We start from the raw sequence: 26460 nt of genomic DNA, 5'->3' as shown, positions 1-26460 counted from the left end.
GAATTTATGGGCACCCAAGTACCCACTTTTTTTATCATTTAAATATGACCTTCTATTGCATAATACTAATTTAATCACACACCATGCACGTTGATGCACCAATGGTATTACAGATTAAGATACACTAATCCAAAAGCCAATCAACCTCTTTAGAATTACGAAGCAAAGTGCTTCTCCTTCCCTACACTCAATGCTTCTCTTTGGACAAACAACAACGATAACACATCTTGCCAATCTAACAATTCTACAAAGATCAAGACTCAACAAAAGCAAAAAAGTTGGATTCAAACCCAAACGCAATAGAGTAAAGCTGCAAGTCATGAGCACCAAAATTCACTGATTATTTGCATTCACTATCACTCAAGAAACACACACTACATAGCTTCTGCCTCCACTCCCAACAAAAAATATATACAGCAGGTGATATTCAAAAACTGGGGAAAAACCTCAAAAGGTTACACAGAAAAACATACACTACATTGTAAGATAAATCAGTCATTCAAGGGTTAATAGTATATATGAACCCTATATAGGCTACAACTATTTTTTTTTTTTTGAGTGTCATTCACGTCAAACGCAATGACTAATTCCCTCACCGCACGCGGATGCTCACAGTAAATGACCGACGACTTTCATTCTCATGGGCGAGGATCGAACTCCAGACATATAAACGTACACAACCGCTTTCATTCAGCATGTGGGAACGACGCCGTATCCAGAGAAAGGGTCCTCCTCCGTGAGAAGATTCACATTCACATCGGAGCGTTTCGCGAACCTTCCTTTGATCCTGGGCCTAGTTTCCGCATAAGCTTTCCTCGAAGCGTAGCGAATGGTCTTCTCGAACCTTCGATTCTTCCTCTTCTCTCTGTACCTCAAAACCCTAGCTTCCCTATCCGCCGCCGAGAATTGCACCGCCTCCACCGCCGGCGCCGGCGTTCCATAGCAACAGTACGAAATCTCCGACATCGCGTTCCCGTCCGGCACAACACCAACCTCCATCGACGGCGACGACACCTGAAAACACAAAAAAACTCGTTCAGATTTCAAATCAAAGAGGTACGTTGAACCATGAACATGATCTTCCTGTTCTTAGTTAATCTTACAGCGTGGTAGTGCGATTTAGCGTTGTAGTTGTGAGCGAAAGGCTTAGAGGTAGGGAAATCGATTTGGTTGTTAGCGTCGTTGTCGTAGTGGTGCTCGATTGTAGTGATCTTGCTCTGTGATTGCACCGGAACGACTCCGTCGGCGGTGGCGGCGCTGTTATGCTCTGGCGAGTCAATTTTGGTGAAATCGAGCTCGACGGTGTCGATTTCGGAGTAGGAGTAGTGAGAGGAGTTGAGATCGGGGCCTTTGGGGTTGGAAGGGGTAGGAAGTAGCCAGGAAGCGGCTTCAGCTTCATCGGTGGTGACGTCAGCAGCATCGGCGTCGGAGAGGTAGGTGGTGTTGTGGTTGTGGTGGTGGAACGGCGCGATGGGGACGCGTTCGTGGCGGCGGGCGAGGGGGTTGGCGGAGTGGATGTCGTGGTCACAGGAGACGCAGAGGGAAGCGGCGTCAGCCTTGCAGGTGACGGAGGCGGGGGCTTGCTCGCAGACCTCGCAGAGAGGGACGCGAGGGTGGCGGGAGGCGAGCTTGTTGGCGGCGTGGATGGTGGAGTCGCAGGGGAAGCAGAGGAAGGCTGAGTCAGCGCGGCAGAACAGGGTGGCAGGTGAGGATTTGCAAGAATCGCACATCTTAGTCGTGGTTGTGATGGCCATTGTAAGAAGAAAGCTTGGGGGTGGGTGAGAGGGTGAATGAATGTTACTGTTGGCGTTTGGTTTTTGGTGAAGGTTGTTGATGGATGGAAGAGGCTGTGGGTTTGTGTGGTTAAGTGTGAATGTGTGTGGTGGGGTAGGGGCGATCTAGGGAGTGGCCAATTGAGGAATGACACGTGGTTGAGCCTTAGCCAAAACACTTTACTACAGTCTGCAGAGAGAATTCAGAGAAGGAGACTTTAAGCATAAAAAGTTGAAAACGCTGGAAAGGATATAGAAGCATAAAGCAGAGCACAATTATTAGGAAGGAACCTCTAATTTGGATTGATAAACTTTAACAAGAGTTTAGAGCAACTCCAACACACAATTCCTTATTTGGTTTCTTAACACACTATTTGACACTATTCTACACTATTTACATCAGACTTAAGGACTCTTAAGGAACTGAAGCAGATTTTGCTCCAACCCATGGTTTCTTAAATTACTATTTGAAGGGTCTCACACGTGTCACACCATACAACATAAATTAATAATATTTATTTTCACCCAATTTAGATTTAAAATTTAATATTAAATCAATCCTTCAACTTAAAAATAATTTAATTAATATTTATACGAATTTAATTTAAATTTAATTTTACTAAATATTTAAAACAAAAACCGGTTAAACCACCCCCAAACGGCTTCGGCCTCATCTTGATTATCATTTTTGTGTTCTGTGCTATGTTCAATTTCATCATCTTCTTGCCTTCATCTTCATTCTGTTGTTTTCCCACTGAAATCAGTTGGGTTTTGGTGAGAGAAAATATTAGTTTTTAATGCTAAGAAACCAAAAAGCAGAGTTCCTTGTACTGTTGCTAAGAAACCAAAACTGCCAAGTAGGCAAACTCCAATGCAGCCACAAAATAAGAAACATTTCTTAGCAACTCCAGCTGGGTTAAGAAACCAGCGTTGGGGTTGCTCTTAGACACAAAATTCTAGGGTTAAATAAGGTTTTGATCCATGGATAATATGTTAAGTTTGAAAATGAGCTATCCTTATAACAAAGTTAAAACTCATTTCATACTATTTAAGAAACTATTTGGTTTTGGTCCATGTTGGAAGTGGTGATCCGATAACCTTTACCACTTACTCATTGTAATGTATTAAGAATTAGAGGGAGTTTTTTTTTTAATCAGTTTAGACTTTAGAATGGAGGTCAAGCTTAATTAGATTTATAGTATAGAAACAAAAGTACTTAATTAGATTTGAGAAAGGTAATAGAACAATGAAAAATTAGATTATATTAATTGCAACGTGGGAACTGAGAAGTGCAACTTTGGTAGTTACTAATTGTAATGTTTTGTATTAATAAATTTATATTTTCCAAAAAAACTAATAAATAAAATACCCGCTATTTTTCCATTTCCGAAATTGAAAAATTAATTTGGGTATACTCGTTAGTTTTTTAGAGCAAATAACAACATTATTTTTTTTTTTATGACTTATATATTTATAGGGTCCCGCTATGGTGGAGCCCTATTTTTCGGGCTCCAATTTTGGAGCCCTGTTCTTGACCTGCTATCACCCTTCACTTTTTTTAAAAAAAAATTTAATTATAAAATTATAATAAACGATTAAGTTAATAAAAATTTAATCTTCTTCATCTTCTTCCCTAACAACTCAAATTCAGAAATTTTCATTCATTCATTCTCATGATTCACCTTATCATCTTCTTAATCAGTTTCAAACATAGATCTTCTTCTTTATCAGATTCAAACACAGATCTTGGCCTTAGAAGAAGAAAGGTTCAACCTTTTGAGGCTTGAGATCCGAAATGCAGCAGCGGCGCGCGATTTGAAACAAGGGAGAGCGTGGTGGTGGCATGAGGTGGTGGTCCGGGTGGAGAGCGAGCGGCCGGAGGGGATGGTGGGGAGGAAAGAGAGGGCGGTAGCGGCGGAGGAAAGAGAGGGTAGGAGTGGTGGTTTAAGTGGAGAGGGAGCGATCTCCATGTTTTTCTTCTCCCTCTTCTTGTAATCAACAGAATAAGCAAGTCTGATGCTTGGCTTTTAATATCTCTTGTTGGGTTTGCTCATAATCAAAATGCCACTTATTGGTTAAGAATGATTTGGCTTTTGATGATTTATGAGCGGCGGAGGTTGAACAAAAAGGGATCCAACCTTCCAGAAGAATGACTTTTGATGGGTATTCTACGATTTAAAAAAATAAGAAATTCCATGGTTGAGTCATGAGTGAGATAAATTGAGTTGTGAATGAGGATGAACAAAGTAAAATGAAAAGGTAGATCTGGAGATGGACTCTTGAATGGGTAGTTAATGGGCAGTTGAATGAGGTTGGTGAGATCTAGATTTGTATGTTTTTTTAACCCAGATTTATTTTCCTAAATGAAAGAAAGTAGAAAGGTTTTTTCTGTTATTGGTCGGAGCACCGGAGCCGCCGCGACGGAGGTAAGGCGGTGGATGTGCGATGATGAAATGAGCTTCAGCAACTGATTAATTAAATTAAATTGAGATCTATTCATTAATTAAGTTTTGATGTAAATTAATAATTTTTAGAAAAAAAATTGAAAAATGAAATTAAGGTTGATCACCGGTCAAACACAGGGCTCTAATTTTGGAGCCCGAAAATCGGGCTCCATGTTATCCGAACCCATATTTATAGTATTATACAAGTTTGCTCTTCACTCATTGTTTCTTCTCTAAAAAAAGAAAATTTTCATTGTTTCCACCTTGAAGTGAATTATTAAAAGTTGATATCAAATTGTTAAAAAATCTCTCATTGTTTCATTTCTTACGTTCCAAGTTCTATCGTAAAAAACTAAAATATTAATATAAAAATGATAAATAATATAATATATATATCAAGTATCTTTAAAATTATTGTAAAAAAAGTCATTTTAACATTTTCGCCTTAAACAGTAAAATGTCTATACACAACTCTGCTTTCTGTTTAGTTTCATAAGTTGTTCAAATCTATAACCTATTTTTAACTTATTTTTATAAATTTATTAAATTAGCTTATGGCGTTCAAAACACAATTCATAACAAACAGCGAGGAACCGAGTGTGGTAAGTAGGTCCATCCGTCCATGCTCTCAAGTTTCTTCCGCATGTCTTCCTCAAGTAGTTCAAGTGGTGAGACGCCACTTTTGCAAACTTTTCTCCTGACCTCTGCTAGGGTTTTCTGTTAAGTTGTTGTGCATTGTAGAATGACTCAAGAGATTGTATCTTGTTTGGCAATTATTCTATACACCTTTGACAAAAAAAATAGCTCAAGTGGTAGAGTTCCGGACCGAAAATTGAAGATGTAAACATTTTAATTAAACACTTATTACTAATATGTACTTATTACTTTGGACCATTTAATATGTTGAATAGTCTAAAATTGGATAGTATAAAATATGATAGTATTAAGCTTGACAGGTGAAGTCAGATAAAAAATTAATATTATTCACATTTAGTCATATAGATTGCATAATTTGTGAAACCGCTTAAATTAATAATATTTTAAGTTTAATGAAGTATTGAATAATAATAGATAGTTTGAAAATGAAATATGTCTTTTGATTAAAAATGCATTATGTTTTAATTCTGATGTAATAATCTATATATAAAGTTATAGACAGAAATAGTTTTTGAAAAAACTTGGCGCAAACAATTTTTAAAAATTACTAATTGATAAAGTTTCCAGTGAATATTTAAAAAGTAGCTCTAATCATATTTTTGTAACCGGTTAATTCTTTTTATCATGTAATTAACATTTGAAACTATTTGATACTCCCTCCGTTCAAGAAAGTTTGTAGTTTAAGTTTGTGGCACAAAGAGTAAAAAAACAATTATTGATAGTATATTTTGACTAGATTGCCCTTATTTAATTTTACTGGTATGATGTCCAACTATTAAATTATACTTAGATAGAGAAAAATGTAATTAATAGAGAAGAGTTGTTGCTGGTTAATATGAAAGGTGATAAGTGAGAGAAAATGTATTAAATGATGGTATAGGTGGAAAAAATTAGCAAAAAATACATTGGTTTTCTAAAACAACAAACATTTTGGGATATTGAAAGATGGTCCAAAACAACAAACTTTATGAAACGGAGGGAGTAACATTATCAAATAGTGATAGTAGCGGTGGTTGAAAATGACGGTGATGATGGTGGATGTGGATGATGGTTATGCGATAGAGGTGGTGGTGGTGGCAGTAGAGGTGATAGGTGAGAGTGATGATGGTTGTAGTGGTGGAGGGTGATGGTGGTAACCGCGATAGCAGCATTAGCGTGGTTTTGATAGAGTGGAAGAGGTGGCGGTAACAGGATGGTTGCGATGGTGGCTGCCATTGCAGGGGTGAATTAAATATTTTAAGTAGCATAATACGTTACAATCTTGTAGGCTGAATTAAATAATGTATCATTTTAATGTATATGAGTGGATGCATCGGTAAACCTATATAATACAATGTTATTATTAAATAATAAATAAACTCATAATATTTTGTATAAGTTTATTCACGCATAATACAACATATCAACTCATAAATTATTATTCATAAATTAAAGTTGAAAAAACTTATGTTAAAATATGCTCAAAATAGTTTATATAAGTGTCACTTTTGTTGATACTTTGTACTCACTGGATTCTTTTTATTTTGGTAATCAGAAAACATTTATATTCTCCTTTAAAGAATTGATTTTGGATCTTCCCCTCTCTAATCTATATGTCTGCAGCTCTTACCACTTGAATTATCATTCAGGGACACTTAATGAATTCTTTAAACACATATAACAATTAATGCCGACAACCATAAAATTAATTAATTCACATCCTAGTTTCACATTTCACTTACTAGATACTAGTATAAAAATTCAGTTTTCCGAATGAACAAAAAAAAAGTATAAAAATTCAATTGATTCATTTACATTCCACTTTCTCTTAATACTATTTTGACCTTTTTTCCTATCTTTTTACATTTTTTATTATATCATCTATCATATTACTTATTTACCTCTTTTATCTTGATATCTTAGTGGGGTGAAAGTGAAATTAATATGTAAACAAACAATTATTCCTAAGATAAATCATGGATAATATAATAGAAAAAAATGGATGAAATAAAATGAGTGTCCTTTTATCAAAATTGAGACAACCCAAGAGGACAAAAAATTGACAAAAAAGAAGAAAGCAGAGTGAATGATGAAAAAAATAAGTTTCAACCCATCACTCCCCTGTTTCTTAAATCTAGTCATCTAGCCATCCACTACCACATTAACCTTACAAACCTAAAAGGTAGTGGCACAAATCACCTCCCATCATGCTGTGAACGTTCATTTTCTTGTGTCATGGCAGTGGCTGAAGCTGGAACAAGAACATGGTCGTCTATTGTTCTTTTGTGGTAAACAGGGGTGGCCAAAAACGTTGGTTTCTCATCCCCTGCCATGATGACCAGGATTTTCTCCTCGTACACCTTCACAGGCTCTATGTTTTCATGGTCACGCTCCTTGTTGTCTATGTTGGACCTGTCTTGATTCTCTGATTGTTCCCAGTAGGAGCAAGCAAGCATTAAGAGCGCGAAGGCTATGAGACCCATCATGGCTGCGAGTATTCCGAAGAGGTAGGGGACTGGCCCGTGCCATGGGGAGTGAGAAGCAGTGATTGGCTTTGAGGTTGAAATGCTCCTCATTTTGCTTTCTCTGTTTTTTTTTTTTTTCACCTGGGACTTGTGGTGGGTGAGAATGAAAATGTGTAGGTGTGGACGTGTGGTTGAAGGAAAAGAAGAAGAAGAAGATGGAGGGTGTGAGCTTGGCGAAGATGCAGGAGAAGAAGGGTATTTATAGTGGCAAGCATCCATCAAGAGAAAGATTAACAGACAATTGAGAAGACAGAGGAAGAAAGTGGGTTCTTAGCTTTTAGTATAAGTTAGCTATGATATTCCCACATCACCCGTGCATTTTTCTTATTGTTCCCACATTCAGCTCTATATGTTGTTTCATGCAGTTTTTCGTTGAGCTAGATTGATGATTCATATACCATTAAATGATATATATATTATATAGGGAGAAACTTACATCAAGTTTCTTAAATCCATTTCATCAAGTTCACCAATCATGTGATGACACATGTGCAACTAATTCTAAAAATAAATGGTGTCAAAATTTGAAAAATTACACATAAACTCGATGGAATTGAAGTAAGGAACTTGACCTAAGTTTTATCCATATATATACACACTCACAACTACATTTTTCTCGCTTTTTCTCACTTTTTATTACATCATATGTCATATATTACACTGACTACTTTTCTCTTTTTCCTTCATTTCTTTCTCTCTAAAGGTAAAAGTGAGTTTGATTGGTGAAAAAATTATTTTTCTTGTGTTTCTTCTATTACCCAATTTCATAAGGCTAAGGGTAGGATGACAATTTCCACCTGGAAATGGGGATCCCCGTGGGGACTGCTCTGTTTGGGGTCCCGACCTTGAGGAATTTTTCCCCATGGAGATGGGGACGAGGATGAAAATCCCCCTGATAAGAATTTGGGGACGAGGATGGGGATCACTCTCCCCGCCCTGCGGAGTTCCCGCCCCGTATATATAAGTTAAAATACAATAATACACTTATAAATATTGAATTACTTACGATACAAACTTTACTTTTTAGATGAGTAGAATGCTCGAGAGAATACTTTTGGTGTTGGGCTTTAGATTATGAGTTTGAATGTTGTAATTTACGGTTCATATTGTTCATTATGTAGACTTTACACATTGTGTGATGAATTTTATTTAAACTGGATCATATATTTATATTGAATTTGATATAGTTACATACTAATTACATTATCACTTGTAGTCTTTAAATTTATTGCTTAAACTTGGGTATTTTACATACTTATTTAAATTTTTAATGACATGTTAGGGATTTCTGTGGGGACCCATGGGGAGTGGGAATGAGGTGAAAATTAACTCCGATGCGGGGAATGGGGATGAGGACGGAGACAGAAGAAAGATGTGGGGGCGGGAGCGGGAAGACACTCCCCGCCCCGCCTCACGCTGGTGCCATCCCTAGCTATTGGTACACGTCTTAGCAGTTGAGGATGTCTTCACTCTAGATTTACAAATGAAATAGTTTGAAAATGTTAAATTAATCATTCTTGCGGATGACATCATTTATACTTAATGATGTGTGTGAACAAAACTTTATCTATAAAATAAATATGCTATAGTTAGTAAGTACTATCATTATTCTTTTTTATCTTATAATGCAAGCATAAGTGAGGTCATGGCCACATGCATTCTTTACCAACAATACACCTATGAAGGAATACATGCATTTCGTGGGCTGATGCAATATTTAGGCATTTGAAATAAAAATAAGGCAATAAAGAAATCTTATTTATTTAGGGAGAGCCACCAAGGTTCCTGGGTCCCAACGCTAAGGCCACACAGTGAATGCGCACTTAGCTACATGACTGGACGTTTTTATGCAATGAAAGTAACCACAAACATCAACTAGTGAGCGCAGAAATTGGAAGAAAATGAGAGTGTTGAACAGTTTATATGTAAAATGACTCATACATTTAATTTCTTAAGATTTGGGGTGAAAGATAAAATGTACAATCTACAATTATGGTTTGCTCTTTAGCCTGGCGTGGGGATCCCTGTAGTTTTAAACATCTCATTTGACCCAACAGTAATATCCGAGTTGTTGGTTGGTTTGACCATTGTGACAACTTCTTGTGCCAAAAGTCTTCGTGGCATTAATGTGGTTACGGCGTGTCATGTTGGTGGAGAGCCCGTCCAACAACGATGCAAATATTGAGACTTCCGCTTAAAATGTACTCACATATAGCTAAATGTTATGTACTTTTAAGCATTTCTTGCCCCAACAAAATTTTGTACAAGGAGATTATGTATATGTAAGGTTATGTAAATGGGTGTGGTTGTGTAACACAATGGGTTTTGAAGTTATGTATATTAGGTTCGAGTACCCTTGTAAAGTTGTGCTTTGTGATATTTATGAAAAAAAGTTCCGAAGATGTAACATTCTTAGAAGTTCCTTTCTGTAATAAAAATGTTATTTTTAATTACAAACCTTAAACAAACTGCGTCTAAATTCTTCGACTAATAATAGTGCGAGCTTTCATCATCCGCAATTCGGCATAGCGAACTTAACCTTTCTTAAAATTCTTTTCGTTTTTCTGATTGGACCAAATAAACAACTGGCAGAACTAATGTCAACGTTCTGTAATACTTGAAAGGTTTTAGTTGATAAATTTACTGTGAGAGAATGTCCTGTATGTGTCCTAATTCGTGAAGAACATAATCTTTCTTTAATTCATTAAGGATTTGAGGTCTTTTCAGCATATTGGCACATAGTCTTGTTTAAGCATGGATTTAACTTGTAGTAGAAAAGGTTGGTATTCCCTATCCTAGATGTGGATCGATACCCCTAAGTTCTATAACAAACTACATGCACCTCGTGCATTTACAAAAGAGAACCCAATTCACCCATATATAATTTTTTTGGGAGATGGTGTTGACAATTTTTCTTTTTGGTAATATACACTCAAATAAGAGCAGAGATACATTAAGGCTAAGGCTAAGATATGATATTTAAAATGAGTTGACAAAATAATCAAGATTTATATATCACATGAGTCGGCAATTGTAAATAAAATCTAGGAATTTTCACACGACAAATATTAAGAGAAAAGGAATATCTAAAACTCAGAAAACTAGTTCATCTTGATCCCAAAACCTAAATCCAGATTAAACTCTCATTCTTCATCTCAAATCCACCACAATTATACGCATCATATATAAAACCTAAATTGCAATAGAGAATTGTTATTCAGATCCCCCCGACCCCTATTCAGACCCCTCAAAATTGGCGAATTGTCCAAAATGCCCCTGTTAAAAAAAAAACTTCTCACTTTCCCCACTAACTCCCCCCTCCCACTTCTCCCACTTTTTCAAACTTCTGAACCCCCCCCCCCCAACCCCTCCCCCAAACACATTTCTCTCTTTCAAAATCTCCCTCCCTCTCTCACGCATATCCTCCACTGCCTCCGCCGGCCGCCGCCATCGCCAGCTACACCGCAACCGTGTGGAGTCGCCGCCACCCCCATCGCCACCTTCTGCTGCCAACAGCCCAAACATTCTTCCCGGAACCCAGGTTCGTTACGCGACCCGACCCATTATGTTATGGTTTTGATCGCACCTTGTAGACGCGTCTGTGTCGCATCTTGAACGTGCGTGTTCAGAATGCACGCACCTTAAGGGTGCGCTTGATACGCACCCTTAAGGAGCGACACAGACGCACCCTGAGAGTGCGTCATAGACCCTTATCTGTCAAAGCTTCAATGCTATGTTTTTGTTCTGTTTTGAGTCTTATGTTTCCAATGTTGGTTCAAATATGGCAAGAACAAAGAATTTGAGTGTGCCACCGGCCAACGAAGGGAGAATTCCCCCCACGGCATCGGTACGTAAGGCTCGTGAAGCCGCTTCCCTACGAAAGAAAGAAGAAGCACGTAAAAGGCGTGACGAGGCAACTCGTAAAAGGCGTGCAAGTAGTGCAACGACTGCTGCCAGTGCAGTACAGGAACCTGAGCCTGAACCTGAAGAAGTACAGGAGCTTGAACCTAAAGATGATGATATGGTTGATGCATAATAGGGTTCTGGTCAAGGAGAGGAGGAGAGTTCTGGTGAAGAAGAGGAGGAGGGTTCTACTGAGGAGGAGGAGGAGGAAGAGGAGGAAGAGGAGGAGGAAGAGGAGGATGAAGAGGATGGCGGACATACACAAGCAGATCAAGGTGAGGAAGATAATGATGATGATATATTCTTTCCTGGGGGGCCTTATGACAATACCTTGCTGAAGAGCTTCAAGCAACATATATCACTGGAGGTGTGGAAGCATTACAAGAAACCTGCTGAAGTGCTTGATAGAGGTGTCTTGAAAACCTACCACCATGGAAATGCTATGCTTGGGAATGATAAGAAGAAGCATAACGATGTGAAAAAAATGCTTTTCGACTTATGTAAAGGGAAGGGTTGAGGCTGCTGGTCTATTGCCTTTGTTGACATGCAACCTTTCCTCCGTTGACAAGACCATGCTAACATCATTTGTGGAGAGATGGCAGCCGGAGACATCCTATTTCCATATGCCATTTGGGGAGATGACCTTCACACTGGATGATGTTAGTTCTTTGCTACACATTCCTGTGAAGGGAAAATTCTTCACTCTCCCAGTCCTGACTCGTGAGGATGCAGCCAGTGCATTGCATAAACAGCTTGGTGTTACACAAGCAGATGCTGAAGAGGAGATCCGGAAGTCCTTAGGACCTTATGCTCGTTATACATGGTTGTTGAAGGTGGCTGAGGACATGGCTAAGGAAGGGAAGACCAAGAAAGCTGCTAGAGCCTTCTTGCTGCGTTTGGTGGGCATGACGATCTTCTGTGGGAAGACAAACAACAAGGTGGATGTTGCATATTTGGGGATGTTCGTGAATTTGGAAAAGGTTGGGGAGTATGCATGGGGCGCTATGGCATTGGTTTTCCTTTATGACCAGCTGAAGGACGCCACCAAGGTCAGTACCACTAGTCTTGGAGGATACTTAATCTGTTTCAGGTATGATTCTACAACTCTTATTTTAGTTAAATTGTAATTAACGTAATTTAAGGTATCTCATCTTGATGTATGATTATTTGATTACAGGCATGGATATTTGAGCCTTTCCCTGCTTCATTGTTTGATAGAAACCTGAACAGGAAATACAGTGAGAAGACCCGCGAGCTTGCAAATGGGTCTCCAAGAGGGGGACTGTGGACCTGCATGCGAAGAGGCTAATCCTAGATGACCTTAGGGATAACAATGTTATATGAACTCCATATGACGGGCATAAAGTGGATTGGCCCTTTCAGCAGGAGTGTTTTTACAGTGGGTGGATTCGGCATTCAGGCATCATCCGGCCATATCTGCTAGAGCGTGTGTTGAGGCAGTTCCATATGCTCCAGGATCAACCCAATTTACCACTGGCAAACATTCCCCCTGTTGAGGATATTGATGAGAGGTTTGAGAACATGGCTCATTGCGTGGCTGCTCAACATATTGACACTCCAACGACAACGCCTCGCTACTTTGAGTGGTACAAGACAATCTCACACCGCTTTGTGGTCCCTCCTGAAACAAGAGGTCATGTGGCAGTAACTCTTGTGGTAAGGATCAATAATTTAATGACTAGTTTGATTTTGTTTATGTTACAATTTATGATTCTGTTTCATTGTTGCTTGTAGGATGTTCTCGAACAATTACGGGAGTTGAGTGATATCACAGTTGACCCCAGTGAGACCCCTCAGCGGATCCTCGAGGCAAACCAGCGTATGCGGGATATCATAATGCAACACTTGGAGTATGGAAGTGATGATGATGACAGTGGCAGTGGCAATGGAGTTGCATGGTGGTGGTAGCCCTGACAGAAAGAAGAAAGGAAAAGGAAAAGCATCTACCTCGAAGACTAGTTAGGTCTAGTGTTTTAGGATTAATTAAAGGATGACTGTATTGAAGACAAATTACTTTTCACGTAGGTTGTGTTTTAAAGACAAGTTATGTTGTGATGTGATTAATTTTCCCTTAATTTAGTCTCCAATTGTTCTGTTTTGGTAACATGTAACATTTACTGTTCTCATCGCACACTCAGGGTGCGTCTCAATCGCATCCTTAAGATGCGTCTAAGACGCACCATGAGAGTGCGACATGTAACACCCAAACAATGTTCCATGCCAGGGTCCCTGTACACGACACAAGTTTTGAATTAATCGCACTCCCAGGGTGCGTGTTAGACGCTTCTACATGGTGCGACGCAGACGCTCCTTGGAGTAGCGTCGAAGACGCACCTTGAGAGTGCGATTTGTAACTCGAAACCAGAACTAGATATGAAACAGAAACAGAAACATGGTGAAACAAATAAGTACTTTATTCATAATTTTTTGATGATAAATTACAAAATTTTCGAACATACAAGTACAATGACCCCTAGACCCTAAGTCCTAACCCTAGTACTTGACATATACAAGTACAATGACCCCCCTTATGGGATACAATCAGGAGGGAGTCTTCTTCTTCTTCAGGTCCTCTTTCTTGGCTTCTGAGGTCCCCTTCCTTGTCTTCTCCTCCTCGGCATCCCGGATAGATCCAGTGCAGCCACCTGAGCCTGGGTGAGCCTTGATGTTTCCATCACAATACCACACCGGAGGAGGACCTTTTCCACGAGAGCGTGGACCTATTCTATTTAGCAACTTTGAGTACTTTGAACAAGCACATAAGCAAGGATGGTCACCCCTACATTAGCAACTTTGGCACTCTGAATTTGAAATTTCACTTTCAAAGTACTCAAAGTTGCTAATGTTGGGGATAACATCCACATAACCCCAACCACTCAAAACCCCCTAAACCAAAAGAATAACATTAAAAAGAAGACATAAGAAAAGCATAGAAGAGGAGGAGAGGAAGAAGAGAGGTGTTGTGTGAAAAATGAAGGATTGGGAAGCCCTTTTTATAGAGTTGCGATGACCTAGGTTGTACCGACGCACTTAATGACTCATTTAATGAGTTTTACCGGTTGTTGACTCATGGTCAATGGCCGGTGCGTTTTAAACGCACTCTTAAAGTGCGTCACAATCGCACCCTCAGTGTGCGTCTGTTTCGCACTCGGAAAATAAGGTTCAAACTGCGATCATCACGCAAGTTAAAGGTGCGTTCGAAAGGGGTAATTTCGGGTTTCAGAAATTTCCTCCAGTCTAAATAGGGGTGGGGTGGGGGAGGGGGTCTGAATAACAATTCTCATTGCAATATCACAACCACAAAAACTCAAGCCCTCATCTTTCTCAACCCCCCTCCTTCATCTCAAATCCAGAAATCAAAAACTCAAATCTAGATAAAAACTCAAATTGAATCCAACATCAATAAAATGTAAAATCCAAATTGAACTCAACATCAATCCATAATCGATGGAAATTGTTTATGATGAAGATCTCCATTTGCACCTATAGTTTGTTGTGGTCGTCTCTGAATGTCATGCATAATATTCAAGTGTGGATGAGTGTTTGCTAGAATTCCAATATGGTAAAATAGAAATATAGAAAATCAAGATTAATATGAAGGTAGGTACTCTTAATTAAGTTTTCTGAAAATCAAGATTAATATATGTATATGCTTAGATATTCGTTCGCACCAGTATGAATAACACTTATTTTAAGGCAAAAGTTAACAAAACTCTTATAATGAATTAGAGTAAAAGTTCATTCAGGTGCACTCCACTACTAATCTCTAGACACAGAAATAGTTAATGAACATATAGGTTGATGTCCCCTAATGTATGCAAGCATTTGTATATATGCTTCATATGTGAGTTAGAAATAACAAAACCACGTCAATATGTTTATATCTTTTACATTGACGTAACCTGATTCCATATCCCATCTATGACCTTGATTGATGAGTTTCCCTCACCTAACAAAGAACCGGAACATGAAGAATTTGGGATCAACACATATGAACTTCCTTTTGCCATCGGCATCATTAGTTTCCTCCTAGATGATATTTTATATGTTTTATAATTTTATTACGTCAAAATATATTCTCTGCCCATTAAGAGTTGAAATGCTCTCACTTTCAAAAAAAAAAAAAAAAGAGTTGAAATGCTCTCTAACTTTGATTCTTCAAATTTCTTAGGCTCGGCGCTTTTGATTATTCCTACTAACTCGTCGCAGATAAAAACTGTCAGATTCTATATGCTTTCTTTAATCTGTCCTTAAATCATTTACATATATATTTTATTCATAATCGGCAATCGATCTCAACTGTTTCTATTTTAGCTATTTTATTTGGTTATATTCCTTAAAATCATGCATTAACAACAATCCATATGATTCATCATCTGGAATGAGTTGGCGATCTGAATTTGTTGGGGTGACCTCTAGTTTTCGCTAGCCCACTTATCTTATCTATTTTAAATTTTTTAAATCATAGCTTAAGATATTTTGTTGTTTATGTCATAGCTCACCTCTTCCAAATCATCCACTAGTTAGCTACCTATTAAGGGTGTGGTTGAATTAGTGTTAGAAGGCTTGCCTATATGTAGCTTAAAAGATCATTATAATTTATATCTGCATGTTAACTTGAAGCCATTTACATTACTTGAAGCCATTTACATTTGCATAATCTAATTTGAAATTCCACCGAGATTCATGTGTTTCTCATGTGTACAACCTAACTATGTGATATTGAATTGTCCTAATTGGTGGGTCCACATGCATATAATGTCAAATCTAATAAAATATCCTAATTAGGAAGGGTGACTCACTATTTTGTGAGCAGCATAAGCAAAATTTTGTGACATGAACTAAAAGAGATAACAATATAATGTATATTTCAAGGGTTATAAATAAATGAATATTTTTTTAGGGACTAAAATCAACCTTTGTTATATTTTAGAGACTAAACATATTTAAGACTTTTAATTATAAGTTTAGATTTTTAATTGTTTATAATTACTACATGCCATGTACTTCAGCATCAATTTAAAAGTGGATAGGGCACTACGGTTTAGATGTGAAGTTAGCGTATAAAGTAATCTAATTATAATCTCAGACATTTAGTGTTGGAATCAAACTTTTGTTGCAACAAAATAAAAGTGACAAAGATAGGAGAGTCCTAGTCTGTTCGCCAACATGGGATGGATGTGTGACGTGATAGCTTCACTAATTAAAAATCCTATTCTTTTTGCCTCAAAATATGATCATATTCTCTGATGTAAGCTTCCCCTTGCCGGGCTTTCCCCTGGTGGATAAGGAAGCTAGCATTACAAGTTCAGGTTAAAAAAAAGCTTCAGGTATGCTCATGTATTTTGAGATGGATTAAAAAAAGAAAGGTTCAGGTTTAGTGGATATTGTACTCAAAATTCAAGGCACAATTGAATGAAAGCTATAACTTGTACCTAGTTTAGAAGTGACTTTAATGTATTTCGCCATATTTCCAAACACGGTATAAGAGATGTATCTCATGCATGCTGAAATGCCCCTCCTCTTCACAGGGTCTCATTCTTATCGTAGCCAAGTGATTAGGTGGGCATCATATGTGGGTACCTCAAGGCACCCGGACATTTAAGTCAGCAAGGTTAAGAGATACTTAAGATTAGGATTGGATAAATAGGGTGTACTTGATGAGATGTGTCTCCTCATCCCTTATATGTAAGTTTGTTATAAACATGAAGATAATCAAGTGTAGATATGATGTAGTCAAATATAGTTACATTTCGATAATAAATTATATCACTTTAATTAGTAGGACTTCATCAAAGTGGACAAATGTGTTGGGCCTAAGATTTTATTTCGTCACAACTGCCCCTCGGTTCGAGTACCTAAGGCATGAAGATACTTAGAATATCAATATTCGAGATAGTTCTCTAGTCCAAAGCAATGGGATGCTTGACCTGCCTTTTTGGTTTACTCGTGATCAGAGATGAGCATAGAAGCTTCGAGAAGCTTCTAGGGTAGACATAAATGATTCAGCTTTGCCATGGGTTTTCGCCTTCTGAATAAATATATCATATGAGATCCATTGGAATGAGAAGGGCCTCTTTCTTGTCAAGGATTGGTTGTTCAATAGAGGGAGGGGGTATTTGAGTGTGTCACTTTGGCTCGTGATGATTGGTTTGATGTGATTGAATTGACTCGTGGATTCATGGTGTTTTTTCTAGTATTTTCTATTGAATTTATTTAATTAATTAGGGTGTTTTAGTTATTTTATGATGCATTAGTCTAAGTTCATGCATTTTTGTATTTTCTCGTTCATTTTAAGTTTTTCTAGATTTTATTAGGTATTTTTGTGTGTTTTGAGTGGTTTTTGGATTGCAGGTTTCATTTAAGTGACGTGGCTGCTTCTTGTGTGGGCCTGTTCTCCTTACACATAAATTTTCTTGATAATCGGACCGATCAGATTGAGTATCTAAGAATCTTGAACAACATATCAAAATTTCAGCTCAACATAACGATGAACGAGATCGCACAAACCATTTTCTATCAACTCGTAGAAAATCACTGTAAAGCCATCAACACTTAATTTTCACCTAGTTTATTATTACTTATGTTTACGATTAAACAATAAATATTCTTGAAAAATTATATCTTCGCTGGGATTAAGATCCTTTGAAAGTGAGAGTTAACCTGACCTTGTCGTCTTGAAATTTTGCATCTATCTCTATTTTTATGTATTAAAAAGTGGGTCTTTGAAGTTCATAAAAAATATATATATAAGCACAAACAGTTAATTGACAATGTTATATGATTATGAGAGGATCCAAGTCCATCTTCAGGGTAAGCTTGCACACATCAACCATATTTCTGATTGAGATTCTTTAAAAGATGTTAAGATTTGGGACAAGGGATTTGAATATGCAGATTTTGAACAGCCTCAAAATGACCTCTGCATGTATAAATATTGAAGTCATTATACTAGTTAAATCATGGATTACAATTCCCATGTCTCATCTAATGTTGCACATCAATTCTTGCACAAAATCAGTCCAGTCCTCTAATTTTAGTAGCATAGTAGCAAACTCTACATAATTTGTACTAGTAAGTAAATTATACCATTAACTAATTAATGAAAAAGATTACCTTGTCTCTGGTATGATTCTGCTTTTGCAAAGCTCCTTTGTGTTGCCAATTCCCAAGGTTCCTAATACACAACCTAATAAAAAAGTCTCCTGTACCTCTACATTCACTCTCCAATTAGTCCTATCAGCTAATAACTACTTTGCAGAGATTTCTGCACTCCAATGTGAGCTATTAAAAAAAATTGTTAAGATGAAAAAGAATATAGTAGATCTATACAACTTAAGATCAACACTGATAGAGAACATGATGCATTCGTTGCAAAACTTTCCTAGGCTCTTATTCCTTTATACACAATTTGAAATTTACATGTATATCACCTTAGGTGCTTTTCCAGACAATCTTTCAGTTTTTGGAAAGTCACAGGTTTTGACACAAATGAGTCCATACCATTTGCAAAACATTCTTCAGCACTCTCAGCCAATGTGTTTGCTGTCATCTGCATTGATATAATATAGTAAGAAAATTATAATTTACGACTGGAAGATTGTGTTTATAGAAGAGGTAATTTGTTCCAATATTAAAACCAATTCCTAAGGTTTTTGAAGATAAAAAATTCAAATCAGCTTGAATTTTGTTTTGTATTAGCTTTCAGCAGAAACAGCTATGAATTATGGCTCAATTAGAAATACCCCAGAACTCAAAGAGTACAAATACCAAAGCAAGAAAAGCAATTACTCAGGATATACTACTAGAGATTGCTATGAATTGAATAAGGTGTAATTACAGTCACATGGACATGACAGGAACAACAAGACTAATTACTCACCGCAACAATGTGCATCCGTTTATTAGGTGGGACAGGACATTCATCCGATGCAGATAAACTTTGTTCAATTCCAGCTTTTCTTGCAGCATCCCAATGGCCCGTTTCCTCATATGATCGAATCAGTTTTGTTGTCTGAAGACCATTCATAACTGGCATGAAAACATCCTGCAAAGTGAAAGTACCAAATGATAATTAGAAGCTAGAGTTTGTATTCAGAACCTGACCAAAAAATTAGGAACATTTACATCAATGTGCAACAACACCTGCCTTGCAAATTTTGACTTACTTCTTAAGTTAACCATTCACAAATATTATAGACCAAATATCTTATGGTACTAGTTCATGGTCATAGGGAAGCTAAGTTCCTATCCACAATCACATCAGCATCAACAACAACAGCAACAGCAATAATAATAGAGGTTCCAGGTCATAGTGCTACACTAAGAAATGGACCGAGCGGAAGAACTTGCTTGCATGAATTTTATGCAGCATGATCGTGAAGATATAGCAATGTCAATTTTAGGAAAATCCAATAGCATAAATTATTAAGTTGGTGAAAATGAAGACATGTCTTTCTAACTAATAATACAAATTGAGACAATGGTATCATGATTGATGTGTAAAAGTGAACTAGCATGTTTTCAGGAAGATAATAGGAACTGAGTTTTTTTTTTTGAAAGCAAAAGGAAATTTATTTAGGACAGTTTGGTTAGTCACAATCTATAAAGAGATTGGAAAAGAAAAAAATCTCAAAACAAGCTAGCCCAAGAAAAGCCAACCAAACCCACAAACATACAACCAAGGGAAAAAGCCAACTCAACAAAGGCCCCCCAACCGCCCAAGCCAAGAAAACCGCAAAGTCCAATCAACAGAATTCGAGCATGAAACACCAAAAACCAACAACACCAAGAATAGAAAAAATCCACAATGATCTGTAACAAAACCAAAAGCACTCAACCCCCTTTTCTGGCTCTACGAGACCCTATCTACTCAACGAATAATAGGCACTGATATATATTGAGAAAATGTAGCAAGGCACAATTTTGAGATACAAGAAATTACCATTAGAATGATATCATACGTATGGTGCTGAACTGCCCGTATGGCTTCCACTCCATTATTCACAACATCCATGCTATATCCTAACCGCTTCACCATTGACTGCGTCACCATGATATTGATTTTGTTATCTTCCACGAGAAGAATCTTCGGCTTTAATGCGGACATCGTTACTTCTGATGAAATGCTGTTTCTGCTACTAACATATTGGGAAGTTATGTCTGCCTTCCCTGGACTCTGACATGTTGCTACACTCATTTCTCTATCTGTCTCCTTAAGTTGACAAGAGTCTGCACTACCATTCTGTAACCGAGCATGTGCAGTGTCATTGTTCTGTTTGTTTCCATTAACTAAGCTTTCATGCTTTGTTTCTGGGCTTTGACTTGATGAACTTGTAGTGTCAGACATCTCTGGAGCATCAACAACAACTGAAGATGCATCTTCAAATGTACTAGTCCCTTTTGATATGTTACTAGAGTGGAGTGAGTCAGAATTATCTGAAAACCCATTGAACTTATTCGAGCTCCTGTAGCCTGGTAATATATTTTTGGGCCTGCTAGATCCATTAGAAGTGAAAAGAGAGCCCAAAGTGCGAGGTTGAAATTGGAAGAAGCCCTCTGTTGTATCATCTTCACTATTTTCCACATCTGAAAGGTCATCTGGGTCATCAGAGTTTTCACAAGCGGTTGAAACCTTGTACGGAAGTATAAAGGTGAAGGTAGAACCACAATGTTCTTTGCTAGATACTGTTAGACGACCACCCATTAACTCAACCTGTTCCAAGTTCAAGGAATCATTGACCAAGGATAATATACAATTAGCTGGAGAAAGAAAATCATGTTATGCATGTAAGATAGATACCTATACATTGTTTTATGAAAGAAACCAAGTCAACAAGAATTAATAATAATGTGTTTCTATGCTAGGAAGATCTTATGCAAGAAATACCTTAAACTTGACTTATTTATATAGCAAAATGTGAAATGGAGTGAAACAAAGGCACTTTATAATTATTAATAAAAACAAAAAGGCATTTCCTTCAAGCAAAGAAGATTTGTAGTAAAAACTTTACCAGTTGTTTGCATATTGCTAGTCCTAGCCCTGTGCCCCCATATTTTCGAGCATGGTCTGCGCTGACTTGCATGTACCTTCTAAATAAATTAGGCAGAGCCTTCTCTGTCATATGATAACATGAAAAAATTGAGTACTTCTCCTGAATAAAAATCAACCTTATATCAATGCAAAATAAGAGAACTAGAGAAGGGTCATTATATACCTGGTATTCCAATTCCTGTGTCATATACATCACAACGTATCCACACTGTTGTTTCTGTTGAATGAGTTCGCTCCTCAGTATCTCCATTCATTGAACATTCACTATTAACTGATGATCTACATTCATCATTGAAGGCATGATCTTGAGTGTAATGGTCATTTTGTTTTATACCATCAAGGTTTTGATCGCATCTACTTCGAGGCGTTGATAGATGCTTCTCTTCCTTCACGCCATTTGCTGAAATAGTTGATTGGTCTGCGGTCATCTTTTGGTGACCTTCTACTTTGGCAAAAGGTGGTTCTGGAACAACATAAAGGTTTATACCAACTTTTCCTTGATGTGTAAACTTGACGGCGTTGCTGCAAAATAATAAATGTAGAGAAAAAGATAATCAGAAACACATTCTTTAATGGGGGAGAGGGAAAAAGAAATAAAATCTGGTTATCAAATGTGATTTCAACGATACTCATGACGTTTTGTATGCATGATGCTAGTAAAGTAGTATTATCAAAGTACAAATTCATTAGTCCAGATTGCTACCAAGTTCCCCGTTAGTAGATATTGAGCTCTAGCACTAATAATGCATGAGATTTTAAGCTAATTCTATACGGGGTGCTTATATTCTACTTCAGAATACAAATAAGTCATCAGTGTAAGTAAAGAGTATTCCTTGAAACAATAAAGGGAAAGGAAAATTTGGAGGCGTTACATGCCAGCTAAATGGGAACATCTGAAGTGGTTAACTACAGAAATGATTGGAAACTACGACACTACCAATCACATAAATTTTAGTACCTTACTAAATTTGTGAGAATCTGTCGAATCCGTAAAACATCTCCAGTGACCTGCAAGTATGGATGAAACAATTAAAGTCGTATATTACTTAGAATTTGTCATGCGAAGTCATGTTTTGCATTTCTCTGTTAATTAATTCAATAACATTTAGGATTTATGAAACCAAAAGCTATCAGCAGATGTGTATAATAGAAGTAGTCCTGCATTCAACTACAACAACGAAAACAAATCCTTGATAGCAAAGCATGAATGTGTTACATAAAGTTCTCACCTCTATAGGTATATCATCTTCGACATTTCCTTCTAAGATTAGCATTTTTTGCAATGATGCTGCCGCTGTCTGGAGTACATGCTTTACTACCTCTCTTGGCCGGAATTTGGTAGCTTCCAATTTCATAGCTCCTATAGAGAATAGGCGGTTTCGTGGGGTGGGAAGAAATATAAATGATCAGTATAGATGGTTAAAAAAACTCAAAAGCAGTTAGTCTTCTCCTAAACAACTTCTGAGTTTCTCTCTGATTGATCAAAATTAGTCAAATTGTCCAAGTTCAGATATCATTGATAACAAGCAATTGTACAAGAGAGATTTCTAACCTGACTCAACCTTGGAAAGATCAAGTATGTCATTTATAAGTTGAAGAACTAAATCTCCAGAAGACATCATGACGTTCAAGAGCTGTTTTTGCTCCCGATCAAGTTTCGTGGTAGAAAGAATTTCAGCCATGCTAACAACTCCAGACAGTGGAGATCTTATCTCATGAGACATTGTTGCCAGCATTTGTTTTGCTCTCATAGTCTCCTCTATTAGAAGGAAGGGAAGGGTTGGGAGAAGAATAAGCTTCTTGCTTCAACACTTAAAAGTGAAATTCACAAATTAAGACTTGACTGAGTGATTAAACCTGTAATGTGAATGGTTTTATTAAGTTCGGTTTCCTTGGCTTTCTGAACTGCAATCTCTTCCCTTAGCTTTGCCATTCTTTCTCTTTTTCTCACCTGCAGTTTTTGAGAAATATAAATAATCTCTCTCTATAAGCACTAGACGGAAACTAGCTTCTAAAACCAAATAACATTACCTGATCTGTTATTTCCATTCCCATATAATTTACTCCAATTGTCTCCCCTGATTTGCTAAAGACTGGTTCTACATATATCAAGAATGTCTTTGACCCAAACAGTTCTGTCTCAAAAGTGATTTCCTTTTTTGCAGGTAATCCTTTCTCCATTACTTCTCTCTTAAAATCTTGAGATTCCTTAACACCAGATCCCGTGAAAATTTCAACATCTGTTTTCCCTATGATGTCCTGAAAAAGATTAGTTAGTTACTTTTTAGAGTCAAGATATTGCGCCACCGGACCTGAACTCCTTCACAAAAGAAGTAAAATTACTAGTGAAGAGGAAATAAATTTCTGTTATAAAGAAGTGTATTTTGAGGTTTGTGCAGCTGATTTTGATTCCAGAAAAAATATACAATTCAACTTAATCACATAACCTTGCAACAAGAGCTTCATCAGAAATCATTACCTCCTCTTGTAAACTTGGAAAATGATTATAGATAAAGCGATAGCGCAACTCTTTGTCCTGGAAGAGAAATATCAGGGTCAGCCCTCTGCAGAGTGAAAAATCTCTTACAATGGCAAACACAAATCTAGCATTCCTAGTGATGAACCAATTAAAACTAAGACAAAAGAGGCAAGTAGTGCACATAATATACCAGATAATTCAATACTCCGATATCTGTGTTTCATGTTTTTTGCACCATCTGATCCTCCAACTCAAAACTTCACAGAAGAATTTAGTTGCACACAGTTCACTTATTCTATCCAACTAAAAAACACAATTTGAGTCATTGTTCTGGGTCCTCTACACCTAAGCGTGATCAGTGATCACTTTCTTCCATCTACCCATGATGAAGTGGTGGTGAATAGAATATAAGTTTAAAAGATTCCACTAATGCTTGCAAGTTCTCAACTCTTTTAGTAATTGGAGTAGTGAAAAACTAATCCAATCTCATATAAATTCTAACACCCTATGAAAAGACTTATGTACAAGTTAATTAGATATAGAAAAAAAAACTCAATACTCACAGTAATATACCTGATGGCCAATAACGACAGGTGCATTTTGAAGTATAAAATGTAAGAAATTATCTGCCCTCTTCAGAATCTGTGTAAGTTCTTCCACCGGCGAGGACTGCCTCTCGATAGTCTCTATACTTTCTTGCAACTTCTCCACAAGTGTCTGCTCTCTCTGGACACTTGCCTCCAACTGTCTTTCGAAATCCAAAGCCTTCTGTTTCCAGTACACAGCAGTATCATACTCAGCATCAATTTCGATCCTCTTGTTTTGAACAGCAACAACACTTTTCCTGAGTGGTACCGGTAAATCTTGCCATGTGTAGTAAACTTCATCCAATATAGAAACCGGACGTTTGTCACCCCCATAATTTTCTTCCTCAAATCGATTGTTGTCTTTAAGTATCTCCAACTTTCGCAGCTCAACTTCCTTCCTCTGCTTGCTAAGGTTGTCAAGTTCTTCTCGGAGAAGGCGCACGGCATTGGCCTGCTTATACTCCCAGTGTTGCATGAGGTATGCCAACTGCGAAGACCCTTTATCTGTGTAATTAGTAAGCTCCAAGAGACGCTGAAAATCAGCTATAGCTGGCTCCTCTATGATTGTTACCTCCTCCAACATATCTTGGTCCCTTCCAGGCTTTTCTATGTTAAACTGTTTTCCAGCATCAGTTCCAATATCTTCTGGCCACATAGAAGAGAGGACTTCAATGTCCATCTCCTCTATACAATCGCTCTCCATCTCGCAAACCATTGAATCCACACTGATATCACATCCAATTTTCTTTACAATATATAACCTGTGATCTCAACTAGTTTCTTCTTCAATTCCACAGTACTTGCATCTCAAGGAAATACTAGCCCCAGTTTTATCTCAGCTTTATACATCATATAGGGGAATCACCACGGCGCAAACAAACACTAAGAGGGAACCCAAAGCACTGCTGTGGCTCCAAGCTGCAATCTGTAAGGCCAACATGAGTCACTCATAAGTTTGGCATTGAATTTCAAACTTAGAACTAAGTCCATGTTTGGAAACCTCCTTCAATTGATTCCAAAATCAATTCTGGGAAGAAGCTTCTGGGAGTCAGAATTGATTCCGGAAAAAGAGAAGCTCATCCAAACATGCTATAAGATATCATGAAAGAAAGGTGGAATTCAAATAAAAGAACAGAGGAAGTCAAACAGTAGTACAGTGAAAGTAGCCAACAAGATCAGGATTCAGGAACTTTAACCGACCAACCAACCAAAGAACAATGAAAAAGTCATTAGAGAAAAAACACAATTGTTACTGATATAAGATGTTATCATTTCAAGCTAATGAATGGAAATGTGGAATCTCGCGAAACCGCGATTCGAAGACTAGAAGTTGAAGAAACTGTATCTAGGATCAAGCCCTGAAGAAATTTATGAATTGGATGCATGAAACCATTTTCAAAAAGACACTTCAACACTTTCCAGCTTGATCACAAAGCAATAAGTTTCAAACTGCAACAAACACTACCAAATAGCCAAAAACACAAAACTAACACACATTTTCACAAACACATAGATAGTTAGATGATTGATCCCAATTGCAAACAATGAAACCAATATCCATTATCCACAACAAGCTCCCTAAAGATTAAAACACACACACACACAAGAAAAACCAATCAAACTCATGAAAGTGAATTGTTAAAGAGCTCCAACCTTTCTGCACTAACAGAATGGAAGCCAGAGACCAGAAAAGACCAAAAGAGATGAATTGGGGCTGAAAATGTTCAAAGGTGTTTCCCTGTAGATCTGAGGAATCTCTTCAACTTTGGAGTCAAAAGCATTCAATGGCACAACTGAAACACGTAGACAATGCAAGAGAGGAGAGAGAATGAGAGCTTCAGCTTAATGCAACACAGAGAGAGAGGACAGCATGTGATTGTAAGCTTGTGAGGGTAAAGGCAAAAACTTTTAAGTAATCAAAAAATTATAGAACAGGAACCCAAGCAACCATGTGCATTAAGAGGTCAAATATGATAGAGAAAGTGATCTTGGCCTTTTTTCTATCCTTCTAATGTCTCCATGTCTCCATAAGATTTAGT

General features: G+C 37.5%; 3 protein-coding genes across 3 annotated transcripts; all 3 read right to left on the bottom strand.

Moving 5' to 3' along the window:
* Positions 1 to 320: 320 nt before the first annotated feature.
* LOC130717912 (zinc finger protein CONSTANS-LIKE 4-like) lies at positions 321 to 1849 on the bottom strand. The gene is made up of 2 exons (XM_057568313.1): positions 1104 to 1849; positions 321 to 1014 (listed from the first exon to the last, which is right to left on the bottom strand). Exons 1-2 carry the CDS (start codon positions 1752 to 1754, stop codon positions 691 to 693), a joined length of 975 nt encoding a protein of 324 aa, XP_057424296.1. The 5' UTR covers positions 1755 to 1849; the 3' UTR covers positions 321 to 690.
* Positions 1850 to 6865: 5016 nt separating this feature from the next.
* LOC130717914 (protein GLUTAMINE DUMPER 2-like) lies at positions 6866 to 7688 on the bottom strand. Its single transcript, XM_057568314.1, has one exon. The coding sequence runs from the start codon at positions 7594 to 7596 to the stop codon at positions 7048 to 7050; it is 549 nt and encodes a 182-aa protein (XP_057424297.1). The 5' UTR covers positions 7597 to 7688; the 3' UTR covers positions 6866 to 7047.
* Positions 7689 to 18581: 10893 nt separating this feature from the next.
* Positions 18582 to 26364, bottom strand: LOC130718702 (histidine kinase 5-like). The gene is made up of 13 exons (XM_057569332.1): positions 26075 to 26364; positions 24408 to 25346; positions 23835 to 23891; positions 23387 to 23614; positions 23213 to 23306; positions 22908 to 23114; positions 22585 to 22715; positions 22314 to 22363; positions 21519 to 21877; positions 21315 to 21418; positions 20246 to 21016; positions 19184 to 19348; positions 18582 to 18853 (listed from the first exon to the last, which is right to left on the bottom strand). The coding sequence occupies exons 2-13, from the start codon at positions 25134 to 25136 to the stop codon at positions 18731 to 18733; spliced, it is 3018 nt and encodes a 1005-aa protein (XP_057425315.1). The 5' UTR covers positions 25137 to 25346; positions 26075 to 26364; the 3' UTR covers positions 18582 to 18730.
* Between the last annotated feature and the right edge of the window lie 96 nt (positions 26365 to 26460).

Source organism: Lotus japonicus, chromosome 5 (genome assembly GCF_012489685.1).
Source record: "Lotus japonicus ecotype B-129 chromosome 5, LjGifu_v1.2".
NCBI classification, from domain to species: Eukaryota; Viridiplantae; Streptophyta; class Magnoliopsida; order Fabales; family Fabaceae; genus Lotus; species Lotus japonicus.
This window is presented reverse-complemented; position numbering and strand designations above follow the sequence as displayed.